The following is a 17,311-nucleotide window of genomic DNA, read 5'->3' as shown; positions in this document are numbered from 1 at the left end:
GAGGGAACTCCACTTTTGAGGAATTTTTATTTTTAAAATTTTTATTTTAAAAATTTTCTGGGAGTTCCTGTCGCAGCGCAGTGGTTAACGAATCCGACTGAGAACCATGAGGTTGCGGGTTTGATCCCTGGCCTTGCTCAGTGGGTTAAGGATCCAGCGTTGCTGTGAGCTGTGGTGTAGGTCGCAGACGCAGCTTGGATGCCTGTTGCTGTGGCTCTGGCATAGGCCAGTGGCTACAGCTCTGATTCGACCCCTAGCCTGGGAACCTCCATATGTCACGGGAGCGGCCCAAGAAAAGGCAAAAAAGACAAAAAATAAAAATTAAAAAAAAAATTTTTTCTGGAGTTCCCCTCATGGCACATCTGAAACGAATCTAACTAGGAACCATGAGGTTGTGGGTTCGATCCCTGGCCTTGCTCAGTGGGTTAAGGATCTGCCATTGCCATGAGCTGTGGTGTGGGTCGCAGACACGGCTTGGATCCCACGCTGCTGTGGTCATGGTGAAGGCCTGAGGCTACAGCTCCGATTGGACCCCTAGCCTGGGAACCTCCACATGCCATGAAGCACGGCCCTTAAAAAAAAAAACCCAAAAAATTAAAAAATTAAAAAAATTTTTAAATTAAAAAATACATTTTTTTAAATTAAAGTTGAAGTAACTTTTATTATAAGCATGTATTACTTTAAAAAGAAAAAGAAAAGCTATTTACAGGGTGGAGGAATCTTAGGATTGACACTGAGAAATTAGAAATGGATAGGTTTTCACTCAGCATAATAGGAATTTCTCATTGTAATGAGCTACAAATTAGTGAGTGTCCCATGGTGGCGGCTACTAATAGCTTCCCCATCAGCCACTTTCCTGGCTTCTTTTCCTGATGTTAGAACTTGCCTCCCAGTAAACAGCCAATACATGTCTTCTCAGCTTCCTTCATGGGTATGGCATGGGCACAGCACTCCATCCTTGCCAAGGAGAATTGCATGGAAATCTGAGTGGTTCCTGGGAGGAATTCTCCTTCTGTGCGTGTGTGTGTGTGTGTGTGTGTGTGTGTGTGTGTGTGTGTGTGTGTTCGCATGTAACATGGGGAGAAACTTTAGCTTTCTAGGATTTGAAGTGAGGATGTGATGTTTGGTGCAATGCCAACCATTCTGTTACCATGAGGAGCTAACCCTGAGGTTACCATCCAACTCACTGGTGACGGTAGACCAGAAGATGGAAGGTGGGGTCCTTGACTCATGGAACTGTAACCATACCCCCCTCTGCATCTTCAGACTTCTGAGAAAAGTGTACTCCTGGAGGGTTCAGTTCTCTCAGGTAGTTTCTAACTGTTCCATCCTTCCCAAAATATTCACACACAGAGGCATGTTGGCAGAATTCCTTAAGTCACGTTTGAGAATATCTCAGTATTCTCCAGTCCCCAGCTCTTAACTGCTTTAATCCAAAGCCTTGGAGGGAGAGGCCAGGGTGCAGTTTTGCATTTTTTTATTATTTCACGTAATTGGATTTTGTGGCTTTAACTATTGGGGGGAATAAAGGTGTTTTAATGTGGCTTGGTGGTTTCTCTTTCTCATGGTTGTTGGCATCCTTTCCCAAGCCCAGCTCCGTAGAAGACAAGGATAAATCTGAAAGATTCCCTTCGGAGGTACAGGAAATGCCCAGTCTCTGCAGGCGCAAGCTCATGGGAAGGTCTTGGGGGAAAACCAGCCTTCGCATCTCCTACTGGGCAGAGAATAATGGCAATGAAATAGAGCTGGGGTGGGGGTACCTGCCGTAGCAGCATAGCAGGCTCACATCCTGGCTCCACCCACTGACCAACGGGAGTCTTGGGCAAGTCACTGAGCCTGTCTCATCTTCGTTTCCTCATTGATAAAATGAGGAGGATATTAATATGGGGCGGTCACGAGGCTAAAGGCTTTGGCACATCTTTGGCACTGGACCTGCCCCCCAGTAAGAACTCCAAACAAGAGTCTCATTGTTTCCAGTGCGTGGGAGATGAGCTCTTCCCAGGTGGCCCTGTGTGTTGAGAGGGTGAACCTGTCTAAAGACACTGTCCTTTAGCAAGACTTCAGGGGCTGGATATAGCAGAAAAAAAATTTCAAATTTGAATAACCCTCTTCTCCTTCTGGGTCTGTATGGAGCTAAGATTATAACCATTTCTTTGTGTTCGCATTTGTAGCATGTGGCTCTGGTTGCCCAGCAGATTAAAAGCTCTTTGAGGGTAGGGTTGGCATCTCCATTCCTGGATCCCCCAGAGCGCTTAGCTCTGAGCACAGGCACGTGCTTAAGGAATGTTGGCCAGTGACTGGGTAGATGGGCAGCAGCTGCCTGTGATGGGAGGAATTGGGGCGAGTTTCTAGGGAATACACACGTGTCTGCACATTAGAATCACATGTGGGTCGGGTGACCAACCATCTGGTGTGCAAAAGTTCCAGGGACTTGACATTCATTTTTTTTTTTTTTTTGTCTTTTTTTTTTTGCCATTTCTTTGTCTGCTCCCTTGGCACATGGAGGTTCCCAGGCTAGAGGTCGAATCGGAGCTATAGCCACCAGCCTATACCAGAGCCACAGCAATGCGGGATCCGAGCCATGTCTGCAACCTATACCACAGCTCACGGCAACGCCGGATCCTTAACCCACTGAGCAAGGGCAGGGATCGAACCTGCAATCTCATGGTTTCTAGTCGGATTCACTAACTACTGAGCCCTGACGGGAACTCCTTGATATTCAGTTTTAAGGCCAGGACTAAGGGTTCCTGAGACTCAGGACTTTTAGTGAGAAATGATTGAAAGTCCTAGGAAAGGTGAGAAGTCAGCCCTGGGAAACTCGGGGTGTGTTGGTCACCCTACCAGTGGCCTTTAAAACATGCAGAGGCTTGGGGTTCACCCCCCGAGCTTCTGATTTCATGGGTCTGGGGGTGGCCTGGGCATTAGCATGGCTCGTTACCCAGGTGATTCTGAAGCTCAGAAAAGGGTGAGAATGCCCACTGAATGAGTTTCTGACCTGAGTTCCAGGGGTCGATGTTGAGCAATGAATGGGCGCCTGGTGGCCTGGCACATTGACTGCCTTCGGATCAGGGGTGCTGGATGATGTGAACAAAGTTGGGACATTCTGCTGAGTAATGGTGCATAAATGTGGGGGCTAGAGAGCTGGTGAAAAAGGAAACGCCAAGCTCCCCCACCACCCAGGACCTTCTGCGTGGGAATTACTACGATCCTGGGAATCGACACTTTCATCAGGCTTCCCAGGGGGTTCCTGTGCACACTCAGATTTTAGAGTCATAAGATGTGTATCTACAAATGATCACCAAAACATAACAGCAAAGTTGCAAGGAAAGGCAGTTTGGAGTAGTCTTTCTTCAACTGACTGGGGTCCAGAAGGTAACAGGTGAATTAGAAAGATAGGAGCCAGAAGCATCTTCCTTTATCACAAAAATCCCCCCTATACCCAGACCTCTTCCGCCTCTTGAAATGGCCTTGTTTCTGAACCCAGCGGTGACCCTCTGCCTTTACGTCTCCCCCTAAACCTTAGGTCAGCGCCCTTTAGGTAGACGAGATGTAGTCTCTTATGGTAGCTGGGATTATTGTTCTCAAGTCTCTTTTCCTTCTGTCTTTTGTTGAAGGCCATACCTGTGGCATGTGGAGGTTCCTGGGCCAGGGGTCAAATCAGAGCTGCAGCTGCCAGCCTACGCCACAGCCATAGCAATGCTGGATCCAAGCCACGTCTGCGACCTACACCATAGCTTGTGGCAGTGCCAGACCCTTAACCTGCTGAGCGAGGCCAGGGATCGTACCCGAATCCTTACATAGATGCCATCAGGTTCTTAACTCACTGAGCCACAGAGGGAACTCTCTGTTCTCAATTCTTTACCCTTCCTAACCTGTTAGCTCACAGTGAATAAAAGCGGAATGAATAGATTTTCTTGTAGGCTGGCGAGTGTGAAACAGAGATGCTGGTGATTAAGCTGCTGGGTTTTAGGGTGGTTTGTGATGTAGCCCTTTTGTGGCCAGAGTGCACACATCCCTCAAAAGGAGAAAGAACTGGGCCGTGTCATGGTTCACACTAAAATCTTTAAAACTTTTTACCAAAGAGAAGCTTGCTGCTCACCGTGGTGGCGAGGGCCTGGAAAGGGCAGAAGATCTGGCCAAACTGATCGCACTTGTGCACGCTGATGTCCCCAAAGTGACTGCGACGCTCCTTCTGGCCGGCCAGCCTCTTCTCCGCTTTCATGTCCATGAAGCACTGGAAAGGGCCCTGCTGGGGCAGGTGGGCCACGTGCACCTGCAGTGAGGAGCCCAGAGAGCCCGTGGTTACCGAGGGTCATGGGCTCATGCCAAGCAGGGCACTGCGTGGACTTTTTCGAATGCGCAGCTCTGGCTTGCTGCTTGTTCAGGAGTTGGGCTCTCATGGACCTTTCTTAGTTTTCTGCGGCCTTGGGAAGCAGATCAAAGGGCTGTCCCGCCATTCGTGGCAGGGAACGTAGCACAGTTAGATCTTGGCTTGGGGCACTGAGTTCTAGTGCCTGTGCCACTCAGAAGAGGATCCCAACTCACCACCCACCTCTATGGCAGATTATTATTATTATTATTATTCTTTTTAGGGCCATGCCCTTGGGATATGGAAATTCTCAGGCTAGGGGTTGAATCAGAGCTACAGCCACAGCAACATAGGATCCGAGCCGCATCTGAGACCTGAGCCGTATCTGTGACCTAAGCTGCAGCCTGTGGTAACGCCAGATCCTTAGCCCACTGAGTGAGGCCAGGGATTGAACCTGAATCCTTATGGACATTATGTTGGGTTCTTAACCCTCTGAGCCACGGTGGGAACTCCTCTATGGCAGATTATTGATTAGGGTCTTGTCCCTGCAGGGTTCCTATGAAACTGGCAAGGCGAGAATGCTATGGGTTGAAGGCCATCCTTCTTGGAAGCAGGAGGCCGGATCTGGCTGTGATGGAGTGTCCTGTCTTTCCATTCTAATCTCATTTGTGTTAGAAACTGGCGAGCATGGGAGCTCGTTTGCACTCTACCAGGAGAGACTGGCACAGGGGCCCAGTGGATTTCCTCCACGTGCCCTCCCTGCTCAGCCACAAGTCCATGAGCTCCCGATGGAAGGCATCCCTTGCTAGGAGCCCGCAGCTCCGGGGGCACCAAGCCCTGCCTTTCACTGCCTTGACCCTCTCTCTCACTTGGTGTTCCCAACTCCTGGCCATTTCACCTTCACCCGCTTTTCTCTGGCTTGGCCTCTTTGGTGCGACAAGAGAGTCCCCAATGCTACTTGTGCATCCATTTCTCCATAAGGACTGGTACCTCCTCTTGCTCTGCCCATGTGTGGCCAGTGGAAGAGTGAGGCTCAGCCTAGATTCTTGACCAGCACCCCTCCCCCGAATATTTGGCCTCCCTGTTTGCAGGAGAGCCTTAAAAAAGGCTGTCTTTACCCACATCTTGATTCTTTTACACCCCACAGAAGCAGGGGTACAGCTGGCAACATGGTGGTGGTAGATACTATTGGATTCTAGCAGCTGATGCCCGAGTGTGCCCGCCTTTCTGGCTGAGATGTCTGGGAAGTAGGGGTATGCTGCAGAGTGGGCGGCTCAATGTGCCACAGGAACCTCATCCCAATTAGGGGGTTAGACCATTTCCTGCCTCCCACACGGCAGGAAACAAAGATGCGTATTATCCTATTTCTTCCAGCACGGACGGTAAAGAATGCAGAAGGTCCCTGCCACATCAGGCGGGAGATGGAGGAGCTGGTGAGCACCAGAGGCCACTAGGGATCTTAGAGAACAAACAGCCCACTGCCCAGATGGAGACACTGAGTCCCAGCAAGGTGAGAGGACTTTCTCTAAGTCTCATTGTCACCTTCTCTTGCATCAAGTTAGCATCTGCAGCTTTGGAGAGGCGACTCTGGTCCAAGAAAGATGTTTTCAGAGTCTACCTGGAAGAGAGACAGATGGATACCAGGGGCCCAGACCATCCTGAGCACTGGGGGTTGGGCCAGAGGTGACCGAAAGCAGAGCTGTGTCTGCAGCGAAAGGTGAGAGAGACCTCCACCCCTGGCTTCTAGCTCTGCTCCTTTCCCTGATGTGTCACGTGCCTTTCTGTAGGAGAGTCAATATCCCCAACATCATCACCACCACCACATTTTTAAAATAATTTGCACCTGCTTCCCTGCTTAGATCACCTCCTGGCTCCATCCCTCTCCTGCCTTCCCCTGCCTTTTTCCATGTGCATCTTTCAGGTCGCTGATACTGGCTTCCAGCAAAGGGTCCACACCACCAGAAGGCTCGCTGCCCCCACCCACCCCAGGCAGAGTTACTTCCTTTTCCTCTGGGCTTTTACCCCAAGGCTCTGTGTCCCCACTTGACTTCCCCTGGGTGTGTGTCTACTCCATCACGTCCCAGCTGGACCCTACTGTCCTTGGGAACAGAGCCTGTGTTTGATGCATCCATGCAAGTTATCCAGCTACATGGACTGCATGTCACGTCGTGACTGCTCAACCAAAGTTTGTCATGTGGGCAAACAATTAAGTTTTGAAGGAAGCCATTTCTGGACTTTAGGGCCTTGGGGAGGAAGGGTTATGTTAACCACCAAATTTTTCAAAAATACCTCTTTTACACAAAGCAAAATAAAACCTGTTAAGCAGAGGGGATGTGCTTAGGGGATGAAGACTTACAACGCCTTACGCAGTGGAAGCGTCGCCAAGTTCAGGGCCAGGAGGAAGAACAGAGGTGTTCTGGGGTAGAGGAAACATGAGGAATGCCAGAAAGTGGCCCCATTTAGAAGACTGCTTTTTTCTCATTAAGGATTCCCCCAGGAGGGGGGAGTGCATTGTGCCCTGTCCTCGGGCTTCCTTTCCCTCCCTGTCCTGGTCTTGTGTGATGCCCGACAGGATGGGGGCAGTGGGGAACAGAAACCACTTGCTCCTGTTCCGTTGGGTTTGGCTGGTCTCAGCACCTTGTTTGCTCAGCTCAGCCCTGAAGGAGGCACATTCTCACTTTTCCATCTGCAAAGGATAAAGGGAAGAGAGGATCCTTGAAAGACTTACGTTGTGCTCTTCGAGGTCGGTGGAGACAACTCCCAGCTTCGTTCCTCGGGTTTGGTGTTGCTCAGACTGGAGATCAAATGTGGATAAACAGGTCCCAGGGGGATCGGCAGCTTCCATTCTGTTCCAAGGGGAGGTGAGGAGAGAAATGGAAATTTGGAGGATCCTGGCACATGGCTCGCCTCCTCCCCAGCGGGACGAGGGTTGATTTCTCAGGAACCTACAGTCTAACAAGGAAGAGACTTGTGCGTTGGACAAAGAAGCAGACCCTCAACCCAGAGCCAAGAATGGAAGCTCTTGTTAGGGGATCATCTGAACTCATGTAATGTTCTGATTTGCTTTTCTGGAATGTGATCCGCGTGGCTGGCAAGTCTCGTGCCTGTGCATTAGTTGTAAGTTGCTTTGCTGAGGCCTCACGAGTTGACTGATTCTTGTTTTCTGGGGGTTTAACTGAGTAGAGGAGATCACTAGGGGCTCCAACAAGGTTGTTTAGGTTAATGAAGGAATAAATTATCAAACCTCTCATTGTTTTGCATTTGTGCAGGACTATTCTTTTACTTGAATGCCAGGTTGGCAAACTTTCGCTGCAAAGGGCCAGATAGTAACTATTTCAGGCTTTGTGGCCCCTGTGGTCTAGTGCTGCACAAAAGGAGCCCCGTGTAAACAATATGCAAATATGTAAATATGTAAATGAGTAGGCACAGCTGGCTGCCTTCCAATAAAACTGTCTTCCTGGGCACTAAATTTTGACTTTCCTATCATTCTCCTGTGTCATAAGATATTACTCTTTTGATTTCCTTTTCTTTCCTTTTTTTTCTTTTTTGGTCTTTTTGCTATTTCTTGGGCCGCTCCCGCGTCATATGGAGGTTTCTGGGCTAGGGGTCAATTCGGAGCTGTAGCCGCCGGCCTACGCCAGAGCCACGGCAACGCGGGATCCGAGCCGCGTCTGCAATCTACACCACAGCCCACGGCAACGCCGGATCGTTAACCCACTGAGCAAGGGCAGGGACCGAACCCACAACCTCATGGTTCCTAGTCCCGGATTCGTTCACCACTGCACCACGACGGGAACTCCTGATTTCTTTTTCAACCAGTTATATAGGGGAAGACCCTTCTTTGTTTGCCTGCCATGGGAGAACAGGTGGCCGGACAAATTTGCTGCTCTCTGTGTGAGTGGATGCCTTACAGACCCTGTTGCAAGGAGATCAGTGTTGGTTTCCCTGATTGAGAAGAGCTTTCTGAAGTTTTCTCAGCCGTTCCAGAATCCATATGCAAGCTAGACATCTAGTCCATGACCAGGCGTTCAAAGAACCAAGCCCAAAGCCTTGGCTGGCCGGCCAAATTCAATGACAAAACCTAGAGTCCCAAGGAAACTTGAAGACATCCAGTCCATGTTCTAGACTTTATGTGTGACCACCTTTAAAGCAACTTAGGGTGCAAGGCTCCCTTCTACAAAAGAAAAGGGAAGGAAAGAAGAGGAGAGAGGAAAGCACTCTTCGAGTAAAGGATCTCATCATCGTGTTTGCAAATCACTCGTGTCCACGCTGGTTAAGTTTCAGGGGTGCGATGCGATTCTACCTGAGTGTAATCTAACTTCCCCATGTTGTTGGGCAATTATTTGTTCTCCCACATGTAGGCACCGAAGTGCCTAGTGACAAGTCTGCATCTCTAGGTTTTCTTTGATGTTTTCCTCTACTGGGCCAGCCGTGACCTAGGGTGTTGCTCTTTTGCTTTGCCCCAGATTTTAGGAGCTGATGCTGCGGAGACAGGTGTCTGCTGATGTGCTTTCTGAATCTTTCCAGCAGCCCAAGGTGAAGCCTTGTTCTTCTACCAGAATTAAAAATAGAAAATGCAGGGAGTTCCCGTCGTGGTGCAGTGGTTAATGAATCCGACCAGGAACCATGAGGTTGCAGGTTCGGTCCCTGCCCTTGCTCAGTGGGTTAAGGATCCGGCGTTGCCGTGAGCTGTGGTGTAGGTTGCAGACATGGCTTCGATCCCGAGTTGCTGTGGCCCTGGTGTAGACCGGCGGCTACAGCTCCAATTCAACCCCTAGCCTGGGAACCTCTGTATGCAGTGGGAGTGGCCCTAGAAAAGACAAAAAAAAAAAAAAAAAAGAAAAGAAAATGCAGTAAGCTGAACCTACAGCTTCCCCAGAATGCCAGAGTAGGTCTAAAATAAATAAATAAATAAATAACTTAGAATGATCCTTTCTGGGGTCTGCCAAAAATAGTGAATTTTGAGAACCCTAGTGGGATTCTGATGTTTTAAAAATGTCCATGCATGGAAGTGTGGTGGTGGTGGTGGGTTAATTAGCACAGCCTCAAGTCTTACTCATAGTAGACTCTTGATAAATGTTTAGAAAACAAATAAAAGGGGGAGGAAGAAGGTTTTAACGAGTATTTTGAGAAGGAACTTTGGTTTCCTTCTAGAGGAACTGCCTCTTGGGTTGCCTTTCAGGTCTTTGGAGAAACCTGTGATGTTAGGGGGAAAAGTTCGCATTTAGACGCAGGCAAACCAAATCCAGTCTTAATTTTAACCAAACCAGAGTTCTTATCACTCTCTGTCAAACGGCTGCCGCTGGTTCTGTGTTTAAAGAGAAATCATCTTTAAAGAGGAATCCAGGTGGCTTAGGCTTTGCAAAAGCCTCCCTGGCCAGTGAGGGTCTGTTTTCTGCTGCATTTGCAGCCTGGAAGGAGCAGAAGAGGGCAGCTCCCCTCCTTCCCCAGCCTCAGGATAAGCTCCAGGGTTGAGCATCCCCCTTTCATTTGGAAGAAGGATCTGCTGGGTCAGAAAAAGATGACAGGAAAGGAGGTCGTGGCTTCATGGTGCTCTTTTTCCTTGTGAAGTAATTATGGCATTTTGACAATTTTTAGCATCCTATCCCAGATAATAATTTTTTGTGGGTGTGTGGGGGGGAAATGGTGGCTGGGGGAGGAGATGGGGGAATTGGAAAGGGGCTGCTCTTTAAAGCCTAGAGAGATACAAATACTCATAGAAGACAGAGGAAGTTTTAAAACAACGATTATTTATAACCTTAAAACTCACTCCTTGCCCTCAGCCCTGAAAGCCCTTCTCTTGTACAGAAAGGGCCTCTTTGCATCTTGGCATTTGATTCTGAGCTCTTTAAGGCAGAGTTTGCGTTGTACTGATCTTTGAAGGCCCAGCACCTAGTATGAAGCTTGGCCTGCAGTAGGTGCTTGATCCATGTAGGTGACAGAGTAAATGTTGAATGAGCCAGCGGAAAACATAGTGTGTGCCAGCAACCTCCTTGGATACGTGGGCAACTTAATTTTTGCTCAATATTCTCCCAGCTACTCCGCCATCAGAGGTGCATCGTCTACTAAAAGTAGGAGCTGTCCAGACCTGGAAGAGTGGCTTGAAAAGGTGCGAAATGTGTGGAAATTCCACCTCGTTGCTGAAAGTAAGTGGAAAAATGCTTTGTCGCTGTTCCTGTCTCTTTGGCTTACGTCTTCAGCAGTTTCTCTTTAAGGGGAATTTCCAGGCCCCTGGGACACTATCAGGCTTTGGCTATAGCAGTGGTTCTCATCCTAGGGCAGGGTGAGGGGAACTCCTGGGGTGGGAGGTGCTTAAAAAAATTCCACTGCAAGGGCGCAGGCCAAATGCATCTGAGTTTTGGCAGGTGGGACCCCGGACAAGCCCTTCAGGTGATTCAAACATGTGCAGCTGAGGCAAAGACCGTTGGGTGAGCATTTGAAATCACTCGTGCTGCATTTCTTTTTTCTTTTCTTTTTAACAATTTATTTATTTTTTATTTTTTAAATGATTTTTATTTTTTCCATTATAGCTGGTTTACAGTGTTCTGTCAATTTTCGACTGTACAGCAAGGTGACCCAGTCACACATACATATATACATGCCTTTTCTCACATTATCCTCCATCGTGCTCCATCATAAATGAGTAGATATAGTTTCCAGTGCTATACAGCAGGAGCTCATTGCGTATCCATTCCAAATGCAAGAGCTTGCATCTTTTAGCCCCAGATTCCCAGCCCATCCCCCTCCCCCCCCTCCCCCTTGGCAACCACAGGTCTGTTCTCCATGTCCATGTGTTTCTTTTCTGCGGAAACGTTCATTTGTGCCTTATATTAGAGTCCAGATATAAGTGATATCATATGATACTTCTCTTTCTCTTTCTGATTGACTTTACTCAGTATGCAAGTCTTTGGTTCCATCCATGTTGCTGCAAATGGCATTATTTTGTTCTTTTTTAATGGCTGAGTAGTATTTCATTGCCATGCTGCATTTCTGATTGTAATTTAGCAGCCAAACCAGGGGACTTTTAAGGGTGGGAGTAATAATCCTATGGATTACAGCATTTGGTTGGAGTCAGTATTTTTTATTTGTGACAGTGGCTTCAATGAGCCAAGAAAACTGAGTCTTTATATCAAAAAGCCATTCTGTTGGATTAAAGCTTTATCGCTTTTTTTTTTTTTGCCAACTTTTGAACTGGGGGTGTGTGGGGGGAGCAGTATTCGTGTTCAAGAAATGCTATGATTTCTTTTGGAGCAAGATTTGTGTAATTATGTTCTCAATCCCTATCTCCTGACACGGGGCCTATCAAAAATGCTAAAATAATTAGAGCAGCTGCTGCTTGCTGGATATTTACTGCTCTATGCAACATCTCACTTAACCTTTAAAGCAAACACAGGAGGTAGCCGTCTTGTGGGCATAAGGTGAAGCAGAAAGCTATGAACGGCTTTGGTTTTTGTTGCCATTATGGTGCCACTTACCAGCCCTCACTGGACATCGTGTCATTTGGGGGAAATAGACTCCTCTTTCTTTCAGTGGGAGTTTTTCTTTTTATTTCTTCAGGCCAAAGGCAATTCTGTCTGATAGACCAATTCATTTCAATAAGGCTTATCCCCAAGTCTTTGAGAATACTTGGCAAACCGACCAGTGTTAACAGGTGCAAGGAAGAATTCAATGTCTTGATTACAACTGAAGGGACCCTTAATAATTGTCGTTAGTGTGAACGGGGTAAGACAGGGGTGCCTCTCTTCCTCAGGACTGACTCGTAGGAAGCGTGGACAATGGCGTGGGATGGGGAATCGTGGCCTCCACAGAATTTAACCAGGATAGCAAATCACCCATCAGGACTGATATGTCTAATTTTGTCAGAGGCCAGGGAGACCCAAGAGGGGGTTCCTGTCTATCTTTGAGTCCCCTTCCCTGAGTGTTTGTCTAGAAGATACATCCAAGTCCAGAGTAATATGAGTGGATGGTAGTCAGCGCGTAGGCCTGCAAGCCCACCCCCGGCCTCCGTAGACGCAGCCCCTGGAAGCAGAGGGGACAAACCAAACCCACTTTTCTCTTCCTGGTCCCATCCCGTCCTCGTCCTGAATTCAGCTCAAGGGCACCTGGACAAACTGTCACTTACGCAGAGGAGCATGATAAGGATGGCGCAGGAAACCCTAGAACTCTCTTCGTTATTTGGGGCTTAACTAAAGAGGTGGGAATGATTAGACTGAAGAAGAATGAATTTGGTGGGAGATGGGGCAGTTATTTTCAAATATCCAAAGACTGCCCCGTGGAAGAGGCATCAAATTCTCCTGCCCCAACCCCGGTGGGTAGAATCAGAGCCCATGATGGAAGCTACAGGGAGGCAGGTTTGGGTTGGGGGTTGGATTTGGGTTTGCCTACAATGCGAACAGCCAGAGCTGCTAAAGACAGAGTGGCCATCGCTATAGATGGTCCCACCCAGGTGAGATTTAAGCATAGATGGAGCCACCACTTGCCGGGACTGGTGTGGCATCCTGGCATCCATCCGCATGCTGGTTCCTTTCCCTCAAGGCTCCAAGGAGGAATTAGAGTTATTTAGCACCTAATATGGGGCAGGCTCTTAGTGGTCAGGCTAGGACCTCAAAGATCTCTCCAAACTGGGTGATTCTTTGGGGCCCTGAGCATGACGAGCTCCATTTCGTCTTTTGTTTTCTTCTTTCTGGGCCGTGCCTGTGGCATGTGGAAGTTCCCAGGCTAGGGATCGAATTAGAGCTGCAGCCACTGGCCTACAGGCTAGGGATCGAATTAGAGCTGCAGCCACTGGCCTACGTTACAGTCACAGCAACACCAGATCGGAGCTGCATCTGTGACCTGTGATGCAGCTTGTGGCAACGCCGGATCCTTAGCCTCCTGAGCAAGGCCAGGGATCAAACCCGCATCCTCATGGATACGAAGTCGAGTCCTTAACCTGCTGAGCCACAGTGGGAACTCCGTGAGCTCCATTTTGCCCAAGAAAATCCACAGGGCCAAGATCTGGGATGAGTTGCACAAAGCCAGACAGCGTGGCAGCAGGGCACCCTTCGTCCTCTCTGAGCCTGTGGTCTATCTCCTCTCTCCCTTCTCCTTCGATCATCTGTTCTTCTCCAAGAAAACCAAGTTATGCTCTGCTAGGCCGTCTAGTCCTGAGCGTGTTTAGGCCGAAGGTTCAGTTACCCTATATGGGTCTGAATGACGTGTTTCCCTGGCTTCGACAAATTGGAGCAAGCTCTCCCTTTGATCTGCAATCTCCCACAGCTCCCCAGATACCCCCGCGCAGAGGTGGGTTCTAGACAAGGGCTGCGGTTCAGATTTCCTACAACCCATGACTTTCGGATCAGGGAGTGGCGGAGAAGTCTCCCGATACAGTCACCCCTGCTGTGCTCTGCACTGAGATTCCAAAAATTGCTGTGGAAACCACACATTTCCAAGCAAGCCCATTTCATCTGAAACATTTCGGAATCTCCCTCTCTCACCACCACACCCCTGTCAATCTCTGTATCTCACATCTCTGGGTACTTCCTGCCAGCACCTCTGGCCTGGCAGAACCTCCACGGGTTTAGGAACACCTCACCCAGCGATGGACGCCAGCCTGGCTTTGGAGCTGGGCATTCCATGAGCAAGCAGGGCCAGCCAACTCAGGTCTCTCTTATTTTGCGATGCCTCAGGCCCACAAGACGTAGGGGGAGCAAATTGGCAGCTGTGTAGGACGGTCTGACGCTGGTAAAAGCATCTGTTGGAAAACTCACTTTGTAATTTCCTGAGCCTTTCAGGGTCAGAAGTGGGGAAAAACCCCCCACCCCCCACAATGGAAGAAAATCCTAATCGCTTTCAAGTGGGAGGAAAATAAGAAACAGACGGGGTCACGTGGATGCAGTCTGTGGATTCTGAACTGCAGGCTCCCAGCGTAGTTCCAAAGCTTCCAGTGCTCTCTTAGGGACCAAGCCCTGATCATTTGGCCCAGACGGGACCATAGGTGGCTGGCAGTGGTGTTCAAATTCGCCCCCTCCCCACACTGCTCTGTAAGGCTGGAGATGAGCTGGAAAATGGAACGCGGCCGGTAAATGCATTTCTTTTTTTTTTTTTTTTTTTTTTTTTTTGTCTTTTTTTTGTCTTTTTGTTGTTGTTGTTGTTGTTGTTGCTATTTCTTGGGCCGCTCCCGCGGCATATGGAGATTCCCAGGCTAGGGGTTGAATCGGAGCTGTAGTCACCGGCCTACGCCAGAGCCACAGCAACGCGGGATCCGAGCCGCATCTGCAACCTACACCACAGCTCACGGCAACGCCGGATCGTTAACCCACTGAGCAAGGGCAGGGACCGAACCCGAAACCTCATGGTTCCTAGTCGGATTCGTTCACCACTGCGCCACGATGGGAACTCCTAAATGCATTTCTTGCATTAGTGTTTCGGATGATATTTATCCGTCTTATTTGCTGAAGTATTTTCAGCACCTGGAACAGTGCCTGGAACAGAGAAGGTGCTCAACACATATTCACCGAATGAAAGAAAGAATCCATTTCTGTATCCTACACACTCCTTGTCACTTGGCTGACTTTATACAGCTGATAGGTGCGTGAACCTAAGGTGAAAAAGCAAAGGAGGCTTGGATCTTTCAGCAGAGCTGGAGGGAAATATAAATTAGGAAGTTGGAAAAGTAGGGGAGAATCAATATGGCTGTGGGGAGGGCCTGGGAAGGCTGTGGGTCATGTGCAGACCCCGAGAAGGTGCCTGAGCTAGGAGACAGATGGGAGAGGGCCAGAGGGTTGTCTCAGTGCCCTTGAAGTTGACTGCTCATCAAGACTTTGCCCTTGCTTTGTTTCTTCAAGGCTGAGGTCATGATCCTAAGATAAGGGGTTTCCTCTCTCTCCTCTGCTACTTCTGCTTCATCTCTTCCCTCCTCTTTCCCTACCTCCTAATCCTTTTTAATTACTCGTTTCAGTCCTGGGGAGTAAGACTAGGCTTTGCAAAGGACCTGTTTTTCCAAGCTCTGTCTTACCTGTTCACGTCTTTCACTGGCCTCCATGGAACTGAAACCAAGACTCCTTTCAGGGACTAGAAACTGATTTTCAAAAAGGGAGCAATGTCGGCATAACTAAAACCCCTTTCTGATTTCTGTGTGATTAGGGCTCCAGAGGTAATTAGCATTCATGTATTCCCAACCCCACCCCTACCCCCTGGCAACGGGAATTTGTCACTCTGTTTAGCATTTGGAGTACGTGTGAGTTCCAAGTTCAGGATCAGAAAGGATTGCATCTTCCCGTTAGTGGATGAGGCTTAAAGGTAACTTCTCATCCTCAAAAGACCCCTCTGCCTTTCTCTCCGATCACGAGGAGGCACACTTAGTGGAAACATCATGCAGATGTATTTATGAATGACTGGATTTCTTTCGCTGGAGAAAACGGAAATGCAAAGATCATTTGCCTCTCTGCCTTCCCCAGCTCTCTGTGCACAGAGTAAAGGCTGCTCTATGTTCAGCTGGGGGTTGGTTGGTGCGCGAGAGCGCCGAGAGTCCCAGGAGAGAAAAGTCATTGCTGGGGTAATAGGTTGGACAGGGGAAAGAATTTACGAAAGGAGAAGGGAGACCTGTGTCCAGCCAGCCCACTCACCACCCTGTGCAGCAGCTCCAGGGCTGCCACCCTCCTCTGTAGACATCTAAGTCACTAAGGGGTTTGCTCCTCCTCCGGGCACCTCACTGGCTGTGGCTGCTCCCTGCCTGAATGCGATGTGCCTGTATTATTCTGTATGTTTCTGGCCTTTGAGACTGAGCCCCATGTGGAAGAGCCCAGTTCTGTGGAAGAAAAGGCAGTGAATGGGGAAAGCCAGGGTGGGTCCTTGGCCGGAACCGAACCATCCATTCCCCCGAGATGGCACTCTCTCGCTTTCCTTCCAAGAATCAGATTCTCTCACTGAAGAGATGAGCCCGACTCTCTGAAACTCAGGACATGGTCTGTGGCTATGGAGCTGATTGGCCTGCACGGCCTTGGGTTTCCTTGGGAGCAGTCCTCTGTGGCCCAACCCTGGGTATGACCTAAAGAGGGAAATGAGAGCTTTGGAGCCAGAAGTCCAGGCGTGAAGAGAAGCAGCCCTGCAGGCTTGTGTTTAATGACCTCCGTTTCCCCTCATTAATCGTGTCCCATCACATCTGGAGCCTCTGGCTCCAGAGCCCTAGTTCATAAAACGGGAGGTACCTTCACATGCACATGGACGGGCTCGGTCTGCAGCCCTGGGCCGGCCTTACCCTTGGCGTCTTTCCTTGGTTCTGTTTTGCCAAGAGAAGGGCCTTCCTCTGTGCCCTGGGCGTCTCCTGCCGCCTTGGCTTTGTTGACAGTGGTCTGGGCCCCTGCCCCCTTCTGCAGCATCTGGCTGTCAGGTGAGGGCTGGTCTTCGGGCGGATCTTCTTCCTCCTCTCTTGGGAAACTCGAAACAGGAGAAAACCCACCGTCAGGTGTCATGTTCCGAGTGACTCAACAGCCCCTAAATGAGTGGCTGACGTGTGGTCATTAGAGGAAGGAGCTGAACCGGAACTCTTAACATTGTGAAAAATTACATAATCCAGAAAATAAATGGATGCTGTCGGCTTATTCTCATAGACAGTAGTAACGAGAGAAGGGCCAAAGTTATCTGCGAAGCAATAGAATACTCAGAGAAGAAGTATATGTGTATGTGTATAAATAAAAGAAATATAGAAATAAAATTCATATGTATATGCATGAAAGAAAATGAAAGGTTCTTAGAGGGATGAAACCCAGGAGGTTAGGGTACATCCAAGAGCCAGTATTTCATTTTTACGGGGTAGGATTAATCTACCGCACATCAAGCTGTGCTTTCTGTTTCTCCCCCCACCCACCCCACCCCCGCCCCATTTCTCATCATATCAATTAAAAAGAAAGCATTTTCAAGTGTCAATGAAAAAGAAAGCATTTTCAAGGAGTACGAAACACCGTTCTTCAGTGACTCCCAAACACCCAAGTCATCCCTCCTGGCAAGACCCACAAGGTCCTT

The 17,311-nt window shown here is 48.9% G+C and overlaps 1 protein-coding gene across 1 annotated transcript; it reads right to left on the bottom strand.

The window, feature by feature from the left end:
* Positions 1-1,480: 1,480 nt before the first annotated feature.
* On the bottom strand, positions 1,481-16,761 carry LOC146398040 (uncharacterized). The gene is made up of 5 exons (XM_084983166.1): positions 16,548-16,761; positions 7,038-7,155; positions 6,475-6,484; positions 4,100-4,246; positions 1,481-1,711 (listed from the first exon to the last, which is right to left on the bottom strand). Exons 1-5 carry the CDS (start codon positions 16,759-16,761, stop codon positions 1,481-1,483), a joined length of 720 nt encoding a protein of 239 aa, XP_084839292.1.
* Positions 16,762-17,311: the final 550 nt, after the last annotated feature.

Source organism: Sus scrofa, chromosome 12, assembly GCF_054392235.1.
Source record: "Sus scrofa isolate SSC_HxYL_T2T_F1_AM1 chromosome 12, Sscrofa_HxYL_maternal_Yorkshire_Landrace_v2.0, whole genome shotgun sequence".
Lineage (NCBI taxonomy): Eukaryota > Metazoa > Chordata > Mammalia > Artiodactyla > Suidae > Sus > Sus scrofa.
Note: the sequence above shows the minus strand (reverse complement) of the source record. Positions and strands in the feature narration are given on the sequence as shown.

Coding starts and splice junctions, on each gene's coding strand:
- LOC146398040 (XM_084983166.1), bottom strand. CDS start 16,761: ATGACACCTGACGGTGGGTTTTCTCCTGTTTCGAGTTTCCCAAGAGAG. Junction 7,156..16,547: donor ACCAAGGAAAGACGCCAAGG/GTAAGGCCGGCC, acceptor CCCTTGGAACAG/AATGGAAGCTGCCGATCCCC. Junction 1,712..4,099: donor TCCAGGCCCTCGCCACCACG/GTGAGCAGCAAG, acceptor TCTGCCCAGTAG/GAGATGCGAAGGCTGGTTTT.